This window comes from Xenopus laevis, chromosome 3S (genome assembly GCF_017654675.1).
Source record: "Xenopus laevis strain J_2021 chromosome 3S, Xenopus_laevis_v10.1, whole genome shotgun sequence".
NCBI lineage: Eukaryota > Metazoa > Chordata > Amphibia > Anura > Pipidae > Xenopus > Xenopus laevis.
This window is the reverse complement of record NC_054376.1, coordinates 80,983,496-81,003,126: the sequence shown is the minus strand read 5'-3', so window position 1 is coordinate 81,003,126 and position 19,631 is coordinate 80,983,496. Positions and strand designations below refer to the sequence as shown.

Here is a 19,631-nt window from a genome sequence, read left to right as displayed (position 1 = left end):
GCATCTAATTATACAGCTGGTCTGGATAGCTTTAAGTAGCTTTTCCATAGCATACTGTACAATGTGGCATGGCTTGTTTAAAAGTATGTGTCAATTTACAGTAGCTATTAATCTGTTCTGATAACATGCTACTGATTTTCCCCAACATGAGTGTAACCTACAGTTTTTAAGAACCCAAGATGTAAAGTTCAGCCTTCACATAATTTTTGATACAATGGGGATCATTTACTAAAGAACGAATTGTGATTTTTGGGCAAATATTCACAAAAATGACAATTCACTGCAAATGTGCAAATTTGCTACAAGGTAAAAAAACTCAGTGCTAAAGAACTTTTGCTCCATTTCGCCAGGCAAATATTCTATCAGTCGACGATTGTTAATCTGCAAAATTAAAAGTGTAAACTTTCTTATATGTTACCCTTTTTGCCAAAGTACACTTCGCCTGGTTCTACCTGGCAAATTGTTAAGATAAAGATACATCCTCAACATTATTATGTCAGTGATTCCAAGTTCCTAAAGACAGATATGACAGATATGCCTACAGGTTTGCTATTGGTCTTACAGGTACCTGCATGGATGCAATTTTAATGCAAGTTTAATATTAAAACATTTTAAAATCATTTTACGTGTTTGCTAGTTATTCGTGTTTATAATCTGTGCTAAAGTATATTTAACTGATGGAAGCCATGATGCCAAATGTCAAAATTACTATGCAGTGTTTTATAGCCATTTTATAAATCCTTTATTAGAAGTCATCTTTGGCTCTATTTCTCCTCTAATTGGAACATCATCCTGCCTTGGCAGTTGAACTATTCAATAGAACGATTAAAATTTTCTGACTGCTCTGAGCTGAATTGACCTGTTTTGACCTGTTTGTCAGTGATCGTAACCTGACAGGCACTAGCAGCCTCCAACGATTATGGCTTTTGAGATTAATCTGATGCTATGTTCTCTTTTTATTACAGCTCGTCACATGAGGATACTGGAGCTTCACATACTCTTTATGGACATGGTGTCTGTAAGTGGCCAGGCTGTGAAAATATTTGTGAAGATTTTGGACAGTTTTTAAAGTAAGTTACTGTATAAAATTGCATACTGCTGATCTTCATGTATAGATAATAAATATTTGACTTTCTCATCAGCAATATACAGTCTGACTTGAAATAATATTGTGTTGAAACTCCAAATTTTAAAAGTTCTAGAGCAGTGTATACAATCATCTTTGAACTAGCTAGAGAGTCAAGGGCATGTTATCCTTTTATTAACAGCAAGATTAGCCAGTCCGGCTGGTATTACTTGGAGCTGCATGTCTCTGTCCATATCCCCTTACAGATTTATTATTACTTTGTGATCATCTACAATATATGTTTCATTCAGATCCCTGTACACCAGTGTAGCATTCTTTTTGTAGTTTACTGCTGTGTCTCTTCAATTCTCAGAATTTTCAATTCTCATAACAATCCACAATATTAAAAAACAGATTGAGAAGGGAATTCCTAGGATTTATAGCAGACCATTTAGTTCTAAGACCCTCCCAGTATGGGCCAAAGGCAGATATTTTTCATTTTACAGACCTTTAGTTGTACACTTAAAGGGAGGAAAAGCCACAGTGTGTGGTCCAGTATTATGGGGATATTAAATGTTCCTTTGGTTTTTTGTTCATGTGTTCATAGGTGTGTGCTCTGCCTTTCTCTTATATTGATCTAAATATCCATTTGCATTTGTAAACATCAAAATAAATAGGACATCGGAAAAAACATGTATACAATGCAAGGCCAGACCATTTTTATAGATGAGTAACTTCACAGGCTGAAGATTTTGTGTTGTCATGGTGCGGTTAACAGGGTGAATGAACTGTTTCATGCTTCAACAACAATTAAGTTAATTAGCTTATTTGAAATGGCACTGCTTTGTTGCCAGGATGTTGGCAGAAACATCAAAAAGATGTGTTTACAAATGGAAGCCTATCCTTGGGATAGAGGGCAGAGAAAGCCTTAACTAAAGAATACAAAAGCTGTCTATGATAAATAGCAAAATGAGTTAAATGGTTTTGTAACACAAATTATTCATGTGAGACTTCAGGAGTTGTATTATATATATTAAAGTTTCCTTAATTTTCCATGTATTTCTTAGAAATGAACAGTAAGTTAATAGACTACAGCTATTAGTGTTTCTTCCTCTTGCTATTTACATGTATTTATAAAAAATGAAAATTGTCTAGTTGCTTTAGCTGATCAACAGCTTGACTTTTTACAATAACTATGGTTCCCATTTATTTTGTTGAAATAAGCAAGATGGAAGTTTTTTTCAAATGTATGGATTGAACTATATAAAATAATATTGTTTGTCTTCTAAAGTCTACACTCCCATAATTTAGGGGGTTATTTACTAAAGTCTGAATTTTTCTGGTCAGGGAAAAACACAATTTCTTCGTAGAAAAAAATTCACATTTTTCTAGATTTATTAAATCCCGAGGCTGCTAAAAGTCAAAATAAAAAAGTAAATCTCACACCTGCCACAGTCATGTAGTAATCAATGGCAGATGTCTCTTTTACAAATGGAAGATATCAGGATCTGTGCTGGGTTTTATACATAATAATAATAATACAATAATCATACCATTCATACAATAATCCAAATAAATGTTTGGGTTTCAAAGCGTAAAAAATGCGTAATCCAGAGTCTTTTCCGGCACCGGATTAATTTATTGATAAATAAGGTAAAAATGTGGATGGAAGTTTGATCAAAGAGGTTTTAATAAAATAATGAGAAATATTAATATTTTAGTAAATTACCCCCTAAGGGGCACATTTACTAAGGGTTGAAGTGAATTCAAAGTGAATTTTTAAATTCAAAACTTCAAATTTCGAAGTAATTTTTGGGTACTTCGACCATCGAATAGGCCAAATTCTACTTCGATTCGAATTGAAAAAACTTTGAATATTCGACCATTCGAAAATCGAAGTACTGTCTCTTTAAAAAACTCTGACTTCAAAACTTCACCACCTTAAACCTGCCAAATGGCTATGTTAGCCTATGGGGACCTCCTAGAACCTATAGCCAACATTTCGCTAAGTTTTAGAAGTCAAAGTTTTTTTTTAAAAATCATTTGATCGATCAGTTAAATCGTTCAAATTGTTTGAAGCGAAGGATTTAATCGATCGATCGAACGATTTTACTATGATCGCATATGGCCATATTCGATCAAAAAAAACTTTGACTTTGACTTTGAATATCAAACTAAGTTTTTTTCACTTCGAAATCCTTTACCCTTAGTAAATGTGTCCCTTAGGGGCCAATTCACCAAGCTCAAGTGAAGGATTCGAAGTAAAAAACTTTTTTTTGGGGCTACTTTGACCATCGAATGGGCTAATTCGACCTTCGACTACAACTTCGAAAGAAGGATTCGAACTAAAAATCGTTCGACTATTCGACCATTCGATAGACGAAGTACTGTCTCTTTAAGAAAAAACTTCGACCCCCTAGTTCACCACCTAAAAGCTACCGAACCCAATGTTAGCCTATGGGGAAGGTCCCCATAGGCTTGGCTAAGTTTTTTTGGTCGAAGGATAATCCTTCGATCGTTGGATTAAAATCCTTTGAATCGTTCGATTCGAAGGATTTAACCGTTCGATCGATGGATTATTCCTTCGAAGGATCGAACTTTTTCCCCAAAAAAAAGTGTAGTGCAGATACGTGTTCCTCCATTGAAATTTGAATTTCGCGCCGTATGTAAATTAGCCTTCGCTAGCGTAACTTCGCTTTATATAGCGAATCAACGCTAGCGCAACTTCGCAACCATACGCTACCCCTGTGCGCAACTTCGGATTTTAGTGAATTTGCGGAGCCCTGGCGAAACTACGCCTGGCGAAGTGCGGCGAAGTTGCACCTGGCGCAACTTCGCATCTTAGTGAATTTGCCCCTAAGTGTTTAAACAAATAATATAAACTGTTTTATATACCTTTTAAAAGAAAACCATATCTTTAGAATGAATACAGATTTATATTATATTGACCTACTAAATTCTTGGTACATCTGATGCTGAATTGAATCTGGCCCATTATATGATAAAAATATATTATAGAAATCCTGCAATGTTATGGGGGTATAGTTTCTCTTTAATTGTATAGTTGCAGATATTATTTAAAAACATATGATATGCACATATCGAGTAGACTTATGGTCACATAATAAGAAGAGTGAAGCACTTTTATTTGTTTTGCACATTTGAGAGATTTTAGACATATTATATTTTTTACACACACACCCCACCCACCAGACTGTACTGCAAAACTCTTATAAAGACACAATACAATTGTATCCTGGTAAACATTGTATTCTTGTTAACGAAGAATTTGTTTTAGTATCCCCAAAAAAGGGATGGCACTATTATTTTTCCCCTGGCTTAGTATTACCAAAGGGCTCTGACAAGCAACAGCTTGTTCTGCTAGTCATGCTGGGCTCCTCCTATAGGCCAAACTGTTTAGAATTGTACTCCAGGCCACATAAAATTGTGCCACCCCCTGCCTAGCATGACTGACAGAACAAGCTCTCTCGGGGGCTGCACAGTTCACCATGCCGGAGCCCTCCATTAACACAGGGCTTGGGGTGATTTGAGACTATGGAAGATCTTGAACGTAATATTAGTGTGGTCTGTTTTTAGTAATGATGCTGACACAATGCAAAATTGAGTTAGTGTCACTTTAACATCAGTTACTGTATATGCTCATAGACAAATTGGCTTGAAGACTATATTGGACTATAAGGTGCCTAGTTATAGCTTGGCTCAGTCACTCATAAACTCTTTTAGATGGATTTTGGTAATGCCTAATGTTGAGAGGAACTCAGAAATTATTTTTAGTTAAGGAGGCACCCAAGCACAATGTCTTTAACTTAAATAAACAGCATTTTGGGTATTTTTTTTTTCTCGGGCGCACAATTTTGCGGTTAACAATAACCCGGATTCACAAGTCTCCATGTCCTTCCGATGATCCAAATAACTCTGTAGTAACATTCAATCTGTTTGTTACACACAATTTTGAAATAAAGCAGATTTTATTTTATCTGTCATACTCTAATAATCCATATAAAAGATTTTGATCAAACAAACCATGTACATTACATTCTTATATACATATACTATATTGCTATGCTTTGCAAAAGGGCACCATCTTATTACATTAGACATAAAGTTACAATGCTCACACATTTCAATATAATTTTGATCTTTCATAAATGTTATACCTACAATACACTTTAAATGTAGAATACCATGCGTATTTCAAGCATTTTAGTTCTGCACATATTTAAATTGCTGATTTAAATAGACCTTAAATCATTGTACCTTGAAATGCTCAAATGACAGTTTACCTCGGAGCTCATGTTAAAAGAGCAGTCTGGGCAAATGTATTTGAGGAGATTGATATAGAAAACACAATGGCTTTGAATCACTGGGTAATAATATAAAGGATTTAGTGTGAAGTAAAGAATAACTTCAAATAAATGGCTTTTAGTGATAAATAACGTCATGTTTCTAACTAGTAAAGTTGAAAGCATTAGCCTTTTTTTATCAGGTATTGACAAGAAAATATAAAACTATAACCAATAAAACCTTTGATAAGAATAAAACTACTGGTATGGCATCTGCTATCCGAAACACTTGTGTTTGCTTAGTGCAGAGCAGCATGGTTTAAGGACATTAAAGTATTTATTATAGATATAAAACAAATGAGTAAAAGATGATACAATATTTGTTTAAAGAGGACACTATGGGAAATGGCATTGTCATATTTTAGAACTTTCTAGAAAATAGACCCGATGCATGATACACAGTGCCTACTCATATGTGGCCCAGCTTATCTGAACCTGTCAGTTGTAAGTCATTAAAACAGCAAATATAAACAACCATATGCATTCCAGATGTAGATCCCAATTTAGGCAGAGCTGACTGACAATTTTCAGTCTTCTAGTTTTACAATAGCAATGTGCTATTACTATAATAAAGGATATATATTTATTTCCAACTTTCTATATTAATATATATTATTATAGTCTTACAATGTATCTACCTTGTGTTTGTTTTTGTAACATATATTTCATATTGTTCTTACCTGGTATGCGGAACATGAATTTTATGCATGTTCTCATCACTCTCGGTATGAACAATACATTAATAGAACAAACAAGTGTCAATACAATAATATAAAAGATTAATACAAAATATAGTTATATTCAAGAGTATGTGCTATGTGTTAAAAGACAAGAAAAAGGAATACCTTATCCCATAGAGCTTACAGTTTATCTGAAAGCTTGCAATTTTATATAGAAGTCAGTGGGAGCTGTCCTGTAACAGTTGACACCCTAAATCTAGAACTGATGCCAAGCACCCTGGTCTTGGCTCGGGCTTCTGCCTGTAGCATCCACCTTTGGCCTCGGGAGGAGCCCTCAGCTACTCAGTGGCGCCAGGTCTTAAAACGAGAGGTGCAAGGTGAAGTTCTAGACAGGCAGAGGGGCACAACAGTAAGGCAAAGTCTTTGGGCAGATGGTCGTAGTACAAGGCGTTTGGCAATAGCGTAGTCAGATCAGACCGGGTCGGAGCAGGCAGAGAATAAACGTATTCAGGCAGGCAAGGGTCAAACCAGGAAGTCAATCAGAGGGGTTAAGCAGAATCAAAGTCGGTAATCAGGCAAGGGTCAGAATTCAGAAGTCAGGATCGTCAAATAGCCAGGCAGGAGTCAATATAGGAATCAGAATAGCAGGTTAGCACAAAGCTCAGAAAGCACCAGGAACAAACTCCTATAACGGGCAATGAATAAAGCTGGCCATAGACGCAAAGATTCGATCGTACGAATCAACGTACCATTGGACTTTCCCATCTCCCGACCCTCCACTAACCATTCAGATCAAAGTCTTACCATTCCGATCAAATAAGAACAGATCAGCCGATGTTCTGCCCCTGACAGCAATCGTACGATACTTATGTCTGACAAAGCTAGTGACAGTCTCCCTCTGCAAATCGTATGATCGGCAATACACGCAGAGATATTATCGGCAGGCGACAGAAATTTTCTTACCTGTCCGATCGACCAAACGAGTACGACTGATTTCCGCTGGACGAAAAATGTTGGGACTCTCCACACATGGTCCGAAAATCGTACGAATCCACGATTCGTATGATCGGATCGTTGCGTCTATGGCCAGCTTTACACACTGAAGTCCCTTTAAATACCTTTTGAAATTCGCGCCACTGCGTGCTGACATCATCAAGCCAGCTCGCATGCGCAGTAAACCAGGAAGTGGCGCGCTGCACGCACCTAAGGGGACTTAGAAGCGGAGCAGCTTGTCGGGCGTCCCCGCCGAGGGGGCTGCAGGCGTCCCTGCAGACCCCTCCCACTAGACCTCCAGGTACAGGTATTACATGTCCTAGGCAAATTGTAGCTTTCAATTTGTCTTTTTCAAATGTGTTTAGCTTATCAGACCATTTAAAATAACTCCAACTTAATAAAATTGGAAATTTGAGATATGAATTTTTTTTCACTGTATTATTATTCTTTTTTTCTGATTTGTTTAATACATAATGTAACATTTTTACATTTCAAGGTTATTTGAAATAGAAAAAAAATTGACATTTCAAACATTTAAAGGGGTGGCTTACTTCAGACACCAATAGGAGGCTCTTAAGCGCTACCGTTTGCAGATGTTATGTGAGTCCTTCAAAGGTAGTCTATTGGGACTCACACTGGGCAAATTTGCACCTGGGCGGTAAACCATAGCAACTAATTAGTGGCTGGATTGTTTCAGCAACCTGCAGGTTGAATAATGAAAGCAAACCTTTGATTGGTTGACAAAAGTTACTGCCCAGTTACAAAATTGTCCAGTGTTAATAAAGGAACCCCCCCTTAAGTTTATCTCTGCTTATCTCTGCCACCCATATTTAATTGGATTTTACAGGGTTTACAGTTTTGTGCTGTATATTTACTGTAGTGATATAAGTAAAGCATAATTTATAATATGAAAAGAGCCTTTTGATTTCATTTGAAGGATGAAGCCTCACTCCTGTTAATCCCAGGAGTCTAAATTAAATATTTGTGCATATAGACTTCAGCCAATTACTCTTAGGCTTGACTATAATAACAGAGAAAGTGACTTGATTGCAGGAGGTTGTTCCCAGTTCTGTAGTGCTCTAGAAAACTCAAATGGATGCCAGTGAAACAGTAAAGAAGTATTCTATAGCAAGCATTAGAAAAACAGGGAAAAAGCAAATCATTGTTGGCACATTAGCTATTGTGGCATTGTGGCCTGCAAGTGGTACACTTAACTAACCTTTTACAAAATTCAGTTTACTAGAAGACCTTCAATAATTACAGTTAGGTCCATAAATATTTGGACAGACAACTTGTACATGTAAAAAGTTATTGAAGATAATATAACATGACTTGGCTACAATCAAATCAATGTTATGTAACAGTCAATGAAATAGGATCTGACATCTAACGTCTTGCATTTTAAATTCACTCCAAACCTTATCCACTAAGTGCTGAAAACACATGCAATACATTCTTCTGTAGAACGCATGTTTCTGATAGGATTAACCACAGAACAGAATACGAATGCAGTGTAAACCTGCCAGTTGCCAGCTAAAATAAATATAACAGTTTGTAATAATTGTCTAAAAACCTCCAGTATCTTCTGTCTGATTAGACTGTTTAAAAGATCGCTATACATTTTTTTACCTTTGACTTTGGCTTATGGAGATATTGAAAGTTTATTGTCATATTTATTATGCCTCACCAACCCAGGTTCTATGAAGATAATACTAGTTCATCTTGCAATTTAATGTTGTTTAAATTGCCATAAAATGTTTTAGCATCATTTGATGATTAGGAAAGTCATAATCTATAAACCCATAAAGAACAACGAGCAGGTAGTACTAAAAAATATTCTCATGGAAGTAAAGACAAAGGGGATATTCATGATCACATTCTTGGATATGATCACATACTCAATACTGACTGATTAGGAATCATTGAATTAACTGTGTAACTGAAGGTAGATGGCAGTGGCTACTACTACTGCTATTTTTCTGTGAAGGCCAGCACTAATAGGAAGTTTCAACAAATTCCACAGCCACTGGCTGTTGGACTACATTTGATTTTGCAATATTTAGCTTTCACCCTGGGCTTCGAATAGGGAAACCTATAAGGCAAAGTTTGCCCAAATTAGAAACCCCTAACAACCAGTTGGTTTTTATTTGCTAGCACAGATTAAGCAATGAGAGCAAATATCTAATGAGTTGCTTTAGGTTATTAGACCTAGGCCAAGAGTTCGCCCACAACAAGTATCGATCTTTAAAAAAGATGTAGTTATGTAGTATAGGCCTATGAGAGAAAGATAAAAAGACTTTTTAAATATTTTATATGTAGCTGCAAATATTTACTATCCGTTTTTACATCAAATCAATTTTTTTGCTGGAGTTTTAATTTCAAAATAGGCTGTTTCAGCATTCATACTCACACATACCTGTTTTCTTGAGTGATATTTAAAAAAAAAAGAGAGTTTGCAATTCCAAGAGTCTTCTTTGTTCTTCTCTATTTGTAGTTTTTATTAAATGTCTACTGAAAGAAAATGCTTATCATTTACAAACTGCGTACATGAGGCTAAGACCCAGCTTAGTCGTATGCAGTTTTTAAAGAATGTCAGTCAACCACATCATTTATTCCATTTTGAAAACAAAAATCAATATACCTATAAAGTGACCCATAAATTAGAACTGGCTCACACAATGTTTGTTCTTGCTGGCTTTCTGAACGCACCCTTTGCATTTTCTCTTCACCTTTCTGTTTGAACTGCAGTCACAGTAAGAGGCTCATTAGGGGGACATTAAGGAGTGGATCTAACCAGAATTCCATAGCTTGCTTTGCTCTTATTAAAGCATAGTAGAGCAGAATGCATTTAAATATTTCATAGACATTCAGTAATTTGTGTGTAATCGTCTTGTTAGCAGACCAGCAGAAGTAGAGCAGGTCTGTGAAATGGTGTTAGTGATTGCATGGGTAATTTACAGACCTTTGGCATTACGAAAAAGGCATTATTGTTGCCCTGTGGAAAGCCGCGAAATAGAACTAGCAATAAGTAAAAAAAATGATAAAGGTTCTGTAATGAGCATCTTTAAGTATAACAACCCATTTAGTACTTTAGAAGCAGCAATAATTCATGACATATGCAATATATCAAATACATAAGATAGCATTATGGAGCATTCATATGAAAAGGGTATTTGCAACATTAGTTCCAACTTCCTGTGAGGAACATGATTAAATGATTAATGAAATGTCCTTTTGCATATGCATTTTGAAACAGCAATTAGGTTCTGAGTCAGAAATTTCAAGAATCCTCATTTTTTAATATTATCCTATTCCTGATTTATATATCATACAGAATTCTTAACAGCTATGTGTAGCACCTGAGACAGAAATAACGACATAAAAGAGAATATTTTTGACATGAAATAATTTTACGTATATAAATTCCTAATTTCATGTTCATGCTAAATCTATTTATTTAATCCTGCTGCATTTCATTCGTATTCTTCGCCATTTTTGCATGTTGATTGGCATAATTAAGTAGAGGAATGAATAGGCTCTATTATTTTACATATCACTGGTAAACAATAGCAAGGAACGGAGAAGGGAGATGTGGCAGAGGTATGTATGTGTTTTTCAAGTTCTCGGTAATCCACTGGAGGCTGTTCTATAAATGATCATTGAGGGCTGCAAGCTAGCCTATAATTACAGGAAAGAAAGTGGCAGCTCTGGCATTTCATAACTATGTGTCCTCGAAAAGAGCTTTGTGAGTTTGTCACCAATGATAATTTAGATAGAGGCTCATTACTGAACATCACAACACTTTAAAAACCTTTCGCCTTCATGCAGGAGAATAAAGGACTATTTTAATGGCAAGGTTCTTTTGTGTTCCTCTGAAAAATTCAATCAAGACAAAACCTCACTGACTATTATTGTACTCTACAGTCTCTCTATTATAATGAAAGCAGCACAGATAAACTGAATATGAAGACTTGAGCAGTTCAACGCAAACATGGTTTTGTTCTTCAAATGTATAACACAAGTTTAATGCTAAAATGCAAATATTTTCTAAGCATGTTTGTGCCTGCAGCCCCAGCCATTTGATTTTTATGGTGTGTATGGTTCTTTTTGTAAAATAATATATGAAAATTGAAGGACACAGGCTACGCTAAACTTAATTTTGCAATATGGTACTATATATGTGTGTAAGTGTTTGTTTAGAAGATAAGAAAATGCACAGTACTTGCCAAGTTCAAACCAAACACTATAGCTACACAATCATGCATGTATGTTTGATACTTGTGTTATATGCATATATATATATATATATATATATATATATATATATATATATATATATATATATATATATATATATATATATATATATATATATATATATATATATATATTACAAGAAAACAAAATTAAGCTTTACAATTACCTTTTTAGTGAATTATCTGTAAGTGAGCATTAGTGTCTTTATCACTGGTTTGGGGGATAGATATGCTCCCAGACTAGTGCGAATTAATTTATATTTTCAAATGCAGTGCGGCATGCATTAAAAGGATGATTATAAAATAAGCAGGACACAATATATGCAAAAGACTCTTCTGTAATCAGCAGTAATATCCTTATGTTTAAGACTCACACATTTTGTGGTTTAAGAAACTCATTTTAATTCAAATTCACATTTAAATATCAGAGGAAGAATACATTTAACATTTCTACAATTACAAAAAATCTTGAAGTGCATTTATTGGAATGGTATTATGAGGAATATTCTAGCATTTTTTTTGAATAATACGATTAGGGGCAGATATAAGGTTACATACGTCAGCCATTTAAGAGGACATCATGGGAAAAGCATCAACATAATGCAAGCTTACTTTCTTTAGCATAATGTCATCTATCACTATCTATATAATAACTTTCTAAGGCCTGTCTCACCCATGCTGCACCCCTAATCAAGACTAAAGTCACTGCCTAAAATGTTGTACTGAGTTAAATGAGGTGTAACTTTTACATACAGTATGATAGTTTAGCTGTAAAACCACCAAGGCAAAGATATAGATGTAGATTTAGATGGAGTCTTAGTACTCCTATGTTGGGCCAATTGTTTATTGAATGGTTGTTTAGTCTCTCCAGTGTATAGATCCATGCTCTACTCATCACACTGGGGGTTGGATATTTTGGGTGTACAAGCTTCTGTCTCATTGTGTTGCTTGGTTTATAAAAAAAACATGAATGCGATGCTGGTTAATAATTCTGATATTCCAACCACATATGGATTGTCTATGTTATTTCATCTGCTATATGTTGGTCTGATATCCCTGCTTAACCTAGAAGCTGTTTTGAGAAAGGCCTAGTCTGGGTAGCCTCAAGCTTTCAAAGCTCCTTTGAGTTGTGTGTTGAGATGTGTGCTGCCCCTAGCCTAGCATGAAAGACAGAACTTACATGCTGTGCATAGCAATTAAGGTATGTCAGGATGTCATGGCTTGTCAGTACAGCTAGTGGGTCAGCTTGGGGAGATTTTGAAATAATCAGTGACGGCTTCCTATGATTTAGACTATTAAGCCTATTGGATTTTTTAGTAGTCAAAGAAAGTATCATGAATTTCATCCTATTCTTAATTTGCTGGTCCCAGATCCAACATTAGTATGGCCTATCTATTATTCATTATGCATTCATTATATGGTCACATAAAGAAAAGCAAATGACCACACCCTACAAATTCATTAGCACATGTGTATTAACACCCTCTGGGCATCAGCAGATTCCAGTCTACTTCCAATAATTACAGAGCATAAAGGGAGGTAGCATATTATGCTGGCCCGGGTTCCTTGATGTAATTATTTGACATATAAGTCCTATTTATTATGGCCTGTTTATCATATGTGTTCTGGTATGTGGAGTACGTGAAGATTATAATATAGGGGTTCTGAGAAATGACCTTTATCACTTCACCTCTACACATTAGACAGTTTTTTACATGCATACATATTTAGATATCTCTAAATGTCTAAATTTACTTCAATTTCTATTGTGCTACCCTGTTATAAAGATAGTAACTGGCTTTGAATTACCTTTTTTTTATTCTTTTGCTCTTTTTCAGGCACCTTAACAACGAGCATGCGTTAGATGACAGAAGTACTGCTCAGTGTCGAGTCCAAATGCAAGTGGTTCAGCAACTGGAAATTCAGGTTTGTCACCTTAAGAATGATCATTATTGACATTGTGTTCATCTAGGATGACATTGACACTGTGGATCCCATTAAAAAACTGACTCAACAAATTGCAATGATTGCATGCATATTTACTTTTTTAAATTGTAACTTTGTTTTGAAAAATATAGCAAACTAAAGGATTCTTCTGAGTTGTCAACATGAAAGAGAAATTTTTTAGCATAAACAAATCCAATCTTGTAAAATGACTCACCAAAGTGGAGATGGATGTGGCCCAGTGCTCCAGCCCCATCCCCTCAATCCATATGCAAAGAATAAATGTTGGTGCCGGGCACACTGGTAACTCACGTATAGATCAGACCAAAGTTTTTGTAGATAAAAAGTAGATACTTTATTTATACAATCATCTCTCGTCTGAAGCGTTTTGTGTCACAAGGGACGAAACGTTTCATATAATATGAGTGCCCACAACTAAATAATAACCAATTTAATATAAAGGAACAGTTCAGTGTAAAAATAAAAACTGGGTAAATAGGCTGTGCAAAATTGAAGATGTTTCTAATAAAGTTAGCTAGCCAAAAATATAATCTATAAATGCTGAAGTGACCAGATGTCTAACATAACAAAACAGAACCCAATTTCCTGATTTTCAGCTCTCTCACTCTTGGTTAGTCGGTGACTTTAATGGGGGCCACATGGGACATAACTGTTCAGTGTATTTGCTTTTGATCCTTAGCATGCAGGTCAGATTCAAAAGCAAACAGCTGTGACCCACAAGGTACCCCTTAAGTAACTGATTGGTTACTAGTTACTGCCTGGTAATCAATAAGTGCAAACCAAGAGAGCTGCAAAGCAGGAAGTAGTGTTCAGGCTATTATGTTAGACATCCAGTCACTCCAGAACTTATACATTACATTTTTGACTAAATAACTATATTGAAAACATTTTTTATTTTGCACAGCTTTCTCTTTACCAAGTTTTTTTTAATTATTACTCTGAACAATTCCTTTAAATTCAATGTATTAAGGGAATTAGGAAGATCTGAAGGTGAGCTATTGTAGGATCATTTTAATTGATTATGTTTAGAAAAGTGTGCACTTGGGTCAAATAAGTACAGTCATCACAGTCACAGAACAGCTTAATGATTCTAGACATCCAGTAAACAGAATGGTATAGGACTTAGATGCAGAAATGAGACGCTAGGGCAGGGGTCCCCAAACTTTTTTTTACACAGTATAGTGACTTCTGCTTTATTTTTGATAAGCAGCAATTTTTATTATTGTTTAAATTATTTGTTTTCTTTGACCTTTTCATGTAAGACTAAAGCTCTGGTTAACTTTAGAGTCTAAAGCTCTAAACATAACCAGTGCTGTATTTTCTTTTACATTTGTAACTCAGCCATTTATGTGCAGCATTCATTATATGGAGACAAGCTTTATGATGTATCAGTGTTATAAAATAGCTATATCTGTCATTTCTAAAATGCTTCTGATTTACTCTCACTTAACAGCTTTCTAAAGAACGTGAGCGTCTTCAGGCAATGATGACCCACTTGCACATGCGACCCTCAGAGCCCAAGCCATCTCCAAAACCAGTAAGTGCATATTGCTTTATAAACAGTAAATAGGTCTCCAAATGTAACTGACTAAGAAAATGAACAATCTTGTGCCAGCCTGAAAACAATGAGTGTGATGAAAAATATTGCAATAAAATGGATGTAAAATGCAATAGCTTGTCAAATTGTATGTTTCTTTGAAAGTAATGCTATCTTTAACAAAATCTATCCAATCTACACCACAGGTGACACTAAACAAACTACATCTCTAAGAGCACAAATCATTGCCTTCAACGTGAGACAGAATATCTTGATGTGATAGTTTTACTGTTTCCAGCACCTATGTATTTTGTGCATGAACTAGCTTATTGCACTATGATGAAACAAAAATCTATTGGGTACATTCAATGGTTATAAAATACTCTCAGGAACTGAACTATATTATATTGTATTGAATCTAATCGGCTTAATGTAGTGCAGGAAGACACCTCAGCCAGATTTTGATGTTGTCGCTTTGCAGCCTCTCAACAGAAACCTCAGAAAGAGATCTACAATAAAAACAGACTTTTTTTTTATTAGAAACTTTGATTACATTTGCCTGCTGCTCAGAACTATTTATTGTACCCCTTTTTAACCAATGTAGTCTTTGAAAAGGTGTCCATTTGCATAAATTAAATCTAATCACTGAATAGCAGTCATTATATATTTTTTTTAATAAGTCAACATTTAGTACTTTTAGTTTAGTTTAGTACTTTTAAATGCTAATTAACCCACTAGTGTCTAGAGATATATGTTGTCTGAATGTTTCTTTTTTAGAAAAATATATTTATTTTCTATACATTTATATATTTTCATAGATTCCCATTGCACAATGTAGATAACCAGGAGATGAAATAATTGTCTCATAAATCCATCAGGAATCTGCAGCTTGTTCTTTTCCAATTAATTATTCAATCAGAGATTTTTTTTTAACTCCAGCAGCATGGTTACATCTACACTAATAAAGAATTTTCAGCCTATAATCCAAAACAAAACCTGAATGAATAATGTAATTGAAGTATTAAATTACATGAACCACATATAAAGGATTGCTAATTGTGTTTGATGGTGAGCAATTAATACAGAATCTAAGATGAACAATTTAAAATGAAACCACAGTTAAAAGTTCCCACTGGAACTGGATATCTGAATGGTGAATTGAATGGCAGAACTTGAAAACTCATCTCTGGAGAAAAAATGGACTCACTGTACAAAAAAAATCACAATTGATATGATAGAATAGATTTATGATTTTATGTGCACCGACTCAGTTGAGACAGCCCACTTACTTTATAAATATTAATAGCATGAATGTATTACCAGGGAAGAATGAGCTCTGTTGGTTCATCACTACACACTTAACAGCTATCAGTACATGAACACAAGGTGCAACTGCACTATTATATAATCCCATTTACTCTCTGAATTGTACTTCATTAAATGGTAGCTTTTGGCCATGCTATGGATGGCTGAAAATCAAAGTTATCAATGCTGCAAGTCCTGAATGATGAGTTTCACCCAACCTTGAATATATTCAGATGAGCTAAGGTGGTTAAATGTTCATCTTTGCTTTCTCTTATTTAATATCACAATGCTTTGTATCCTTTTATGCTTGTACACCTACAGCCCTCCTATGCTTGTTATTTCTGCATGCTTTCTCTGAAATAAGGTGAACATATTTACCTTCCTGCAGTTCATTGATACATTCCCATGTCTCCTGCCTAAATCTGCTTATTTTATTTCATTTTTTATTTTTAAAGAAAATAGCTTGTGCACAAATGTCAGACTAGCTGTATTTTTGAGCGCAGGCAATGTTACAAATCTGATACAGAAAACATTACAATAGAAAGCAAATAATAATAATATCGATCTGTGCAGTGATCATAAATGTATTATTACAGACAGTCCAGGTTGTGTGTTTTATGAAAATAAACTTTAAACGCAACCATTCATGGTATTGAATAAGACATTTTCAAGCAGGACCTATAGTGCTGAAAGTTACTTTTCAGAATGCTCACTATTATCCATTTGTCATACAGACTGACACATTAAAACATTACAGCATCTTATTTCAATCATTTACATCAAATAGCTGAAATGATGCTTTTTGTTAGTAGCACATTGATCTGAGCATAATTTAGTGACATTTAATAAGCAGATCATTTACACTGTGCATATGGAGAGATTCATTTAAGATAGGCCTAAGTAGGCTTATCCTTTTATGTACCCAGCATCCCTAAAAATTAACTATTTATGTCCCCTGTAACCTTGCAGAAATAATAAAATATGCGTTTATTTTGAATATGTGCGACTTAATCTTGAACGATCTGTAAAGTAATTATTATCAATATAATTTCCCATGCTGAGGCACTGAAGTATATCCTGGTATTTCTTTTACTTGCGCTGAACCAGACAACAGCAGATCTTTATGTTTGCACTTTTGTTCTAATTAGATTTTAAACACGCAGTTAAGGTATAAATGCCTGCAGTTCTAGAGCTTGTGAAAGATGTTCTAGTCTTTGTGAAAAAGCATGTACAATTGGTTTTCGAAATGCATGAAGTACAGCATTTAGTAATATCATCTCAGCCTTTTTATGTACGTAACAAAGAACTCCCATCTCAGCCTGCCAGCTTTGAGTGGGAGCTGAATAACAGTTTGCAGTTTATTGGGAACAGATGCACTTGGGGATGCCTTCAGGGTGCCAGTCGTTATTATTAAACTGCTAATGTGCTTCTTCTGGCTGCTTCCCAAGAAAGAGGAACAATTAGCTGGCATATGTTAATTATTGTTTCCCTAACAAATCTCTCCACTGACTAAATGTGTAAAACAAATCCACAAAGAAAGATCAATCAATGCTGCACACACCATAGCTCCCTATTAAAAATAACTTTGTTGCAAAAAATATTATTTGGGATTTAAAGGGGCAAATGAAATTAAACTGCATACAGTAAGAGATGCTGATAATTTCAGGGTGAAAGCTAAAGCATTTTGCAGACAGGGTATGCAAGGTAATGTGTGTGTAGAGCTACATTTGTCAACATTTGTGGCATACAGAAAGAGAAATTCCCCCGACATAAGGGTTAAATAACGATCAAATTTACCAGCACATTATCTCTTATAAATATGATTTCAATGATGGCTTTAATCATTGCATGTGTTGCACTTCTTCTAATTTTTGCTAATTGGATGCTATTTATGGCCACAAAGGTGTGGTAGAGGTGATGAGTTTTTTGATAATGAGTTAGAGTGGCTCGCAGAGGGGATTCATGGAGGACAGATTTAAAAACTGCTCGCATATATTCTCACCTAGTTTCCATTTTTTCCATACCCTGACACCCGCTTTCCAGGGTACATCAGCATTAAGTGACACTGTAATCATAAATTGAAAATGATACTTCCAGAGGAATTGGCAAACTTGACATTTCATTATATTTGTTAACACATGCCACAAATGATTGTTACTGAGGAAATTCCATTTTCCTCTCACCATCTCCAATCAGATTTAATTTGAAAATGTTCAGCCTCCTCTGGCTAATTTGCAATTAAGACAATTTTGTTTGAATATGTAGTAATGTCATTACCATTCCACCACATTAGCAAGGAGACTAAAGGTCAGTGTAGAATTTTCCAGCTGGTTGGAGCTTCTCATCTGAGATTTAGGACTTAGAACAAACACTATGCCAGAGCTCAATTTAAACTTCTTTAGGTTATTTTTACTTAAAGTTCTCAAATTGTAATGCGTTACAGATCTCCCGTTCAATTTATAGATCATTTGTAATTGGTAAACAATGTACACTTCAGTTTTGCACTATTGAGAACAGTAGTAAGCAAGCATAGAGCTGTTGCCTGACTTGCAGTATATTTATTTTTGATAGCAGTGCAGGCTTGTTTTGTTTTTGAAAAACTGGTGACTTTACAATGTCTCTAAATAATGATTTTTTTTGTTTTGTACTACAGCAGTTGGTGGCCAGGAGCAGCTCCTTGTTTTAGGGTGGAATAAGTGAATGTGCTTCTCTACGAATACTGTTTTCTAAAATAAAAACAAAAAAACAACAAAATAGCAAATATTGTAACATTGGCTATAATATATAATCTAATTATAAATGAAAGCTTGGTATCTGGGGTTTTCTGGATAAAGAGTTTTTTGTAATGTGGAGCACCATGCCTTAAGGAATGTATGGTTAATATACCTTTAAGAACAACAATGGATATATATATATATATATATATATATATATATATATATATATATATATACTGTATATACATACGATCACTTTTTACACTATATATATATTTTTTTTGCATAAATAATTTGAACTCTTTATTTACAAAACTCTTTTTTGTTTTCTGGTGTGCCAAAAGTGTGCCACAACAAATTCCACCTGACATATGAAACACATCCAAGTTTTGCTCCTATACAGACAAATCAGACATAAGTTGTATCACACAAAATGCTTTTGGTCCTCCTTTCAAACCTCAAGATCATTACCCAGGAGTTTAGTGAATCATTTGGTATTCTTATATTAGAATCATTTTTCACAACCAAAGCTTAGCTTCTCATTTAGCCATAATTAGTGAAAAGCCGAAATATTTGCAAAATGGAGCCGGCGTCTTGTTTTTGACTGCCGGTGTCCGTTTTTTGGATGCCAGCGCACATTCACTGACGAAAATGTGCCAGCGTAAAAAAAAAACTAATGCTGGCGTCCATTTCTTTTTTTACGCCGGCAAATTTTATTCGTAAAAAATTCGCCTATCACTAGCCATAA

At 34.9% G+C, this 19,631-nt stretch overlaps 1 protein-coding gene across 7 annotated transcripts in view; it reads left to right on the top strand.

Moving 5' to 3' along the window:
• The window catches only part of foxp2.S (forkhead box P2 S homeolog), a 146,310-nt gene that overhangs the window by 91,532 nt on the left and 35,147 nt on the right, over window positions 1-19,631 (top strand). For all 7 annotated transcript variants that reach the window (XM_018255874.2, XM_018255875.2, XM_041588546.1 and 4 more), the window contains 3 exons: window positions 966-1,070; window positions 13,198-13,285; window positions 14,778-14,861. In XM_018255874.2, coding sequence (XP_018111363.1) covers window positions 966-1,070; window positions 13,198-13,285; window positions 14,778-14,861 — 277 coding nt within the window. The remainder of the gene's footprint in view (window positions 1-965; window positions 1,071-13,197; window positions 13,286-14,777; window positions 14,862-19,631) is intronic.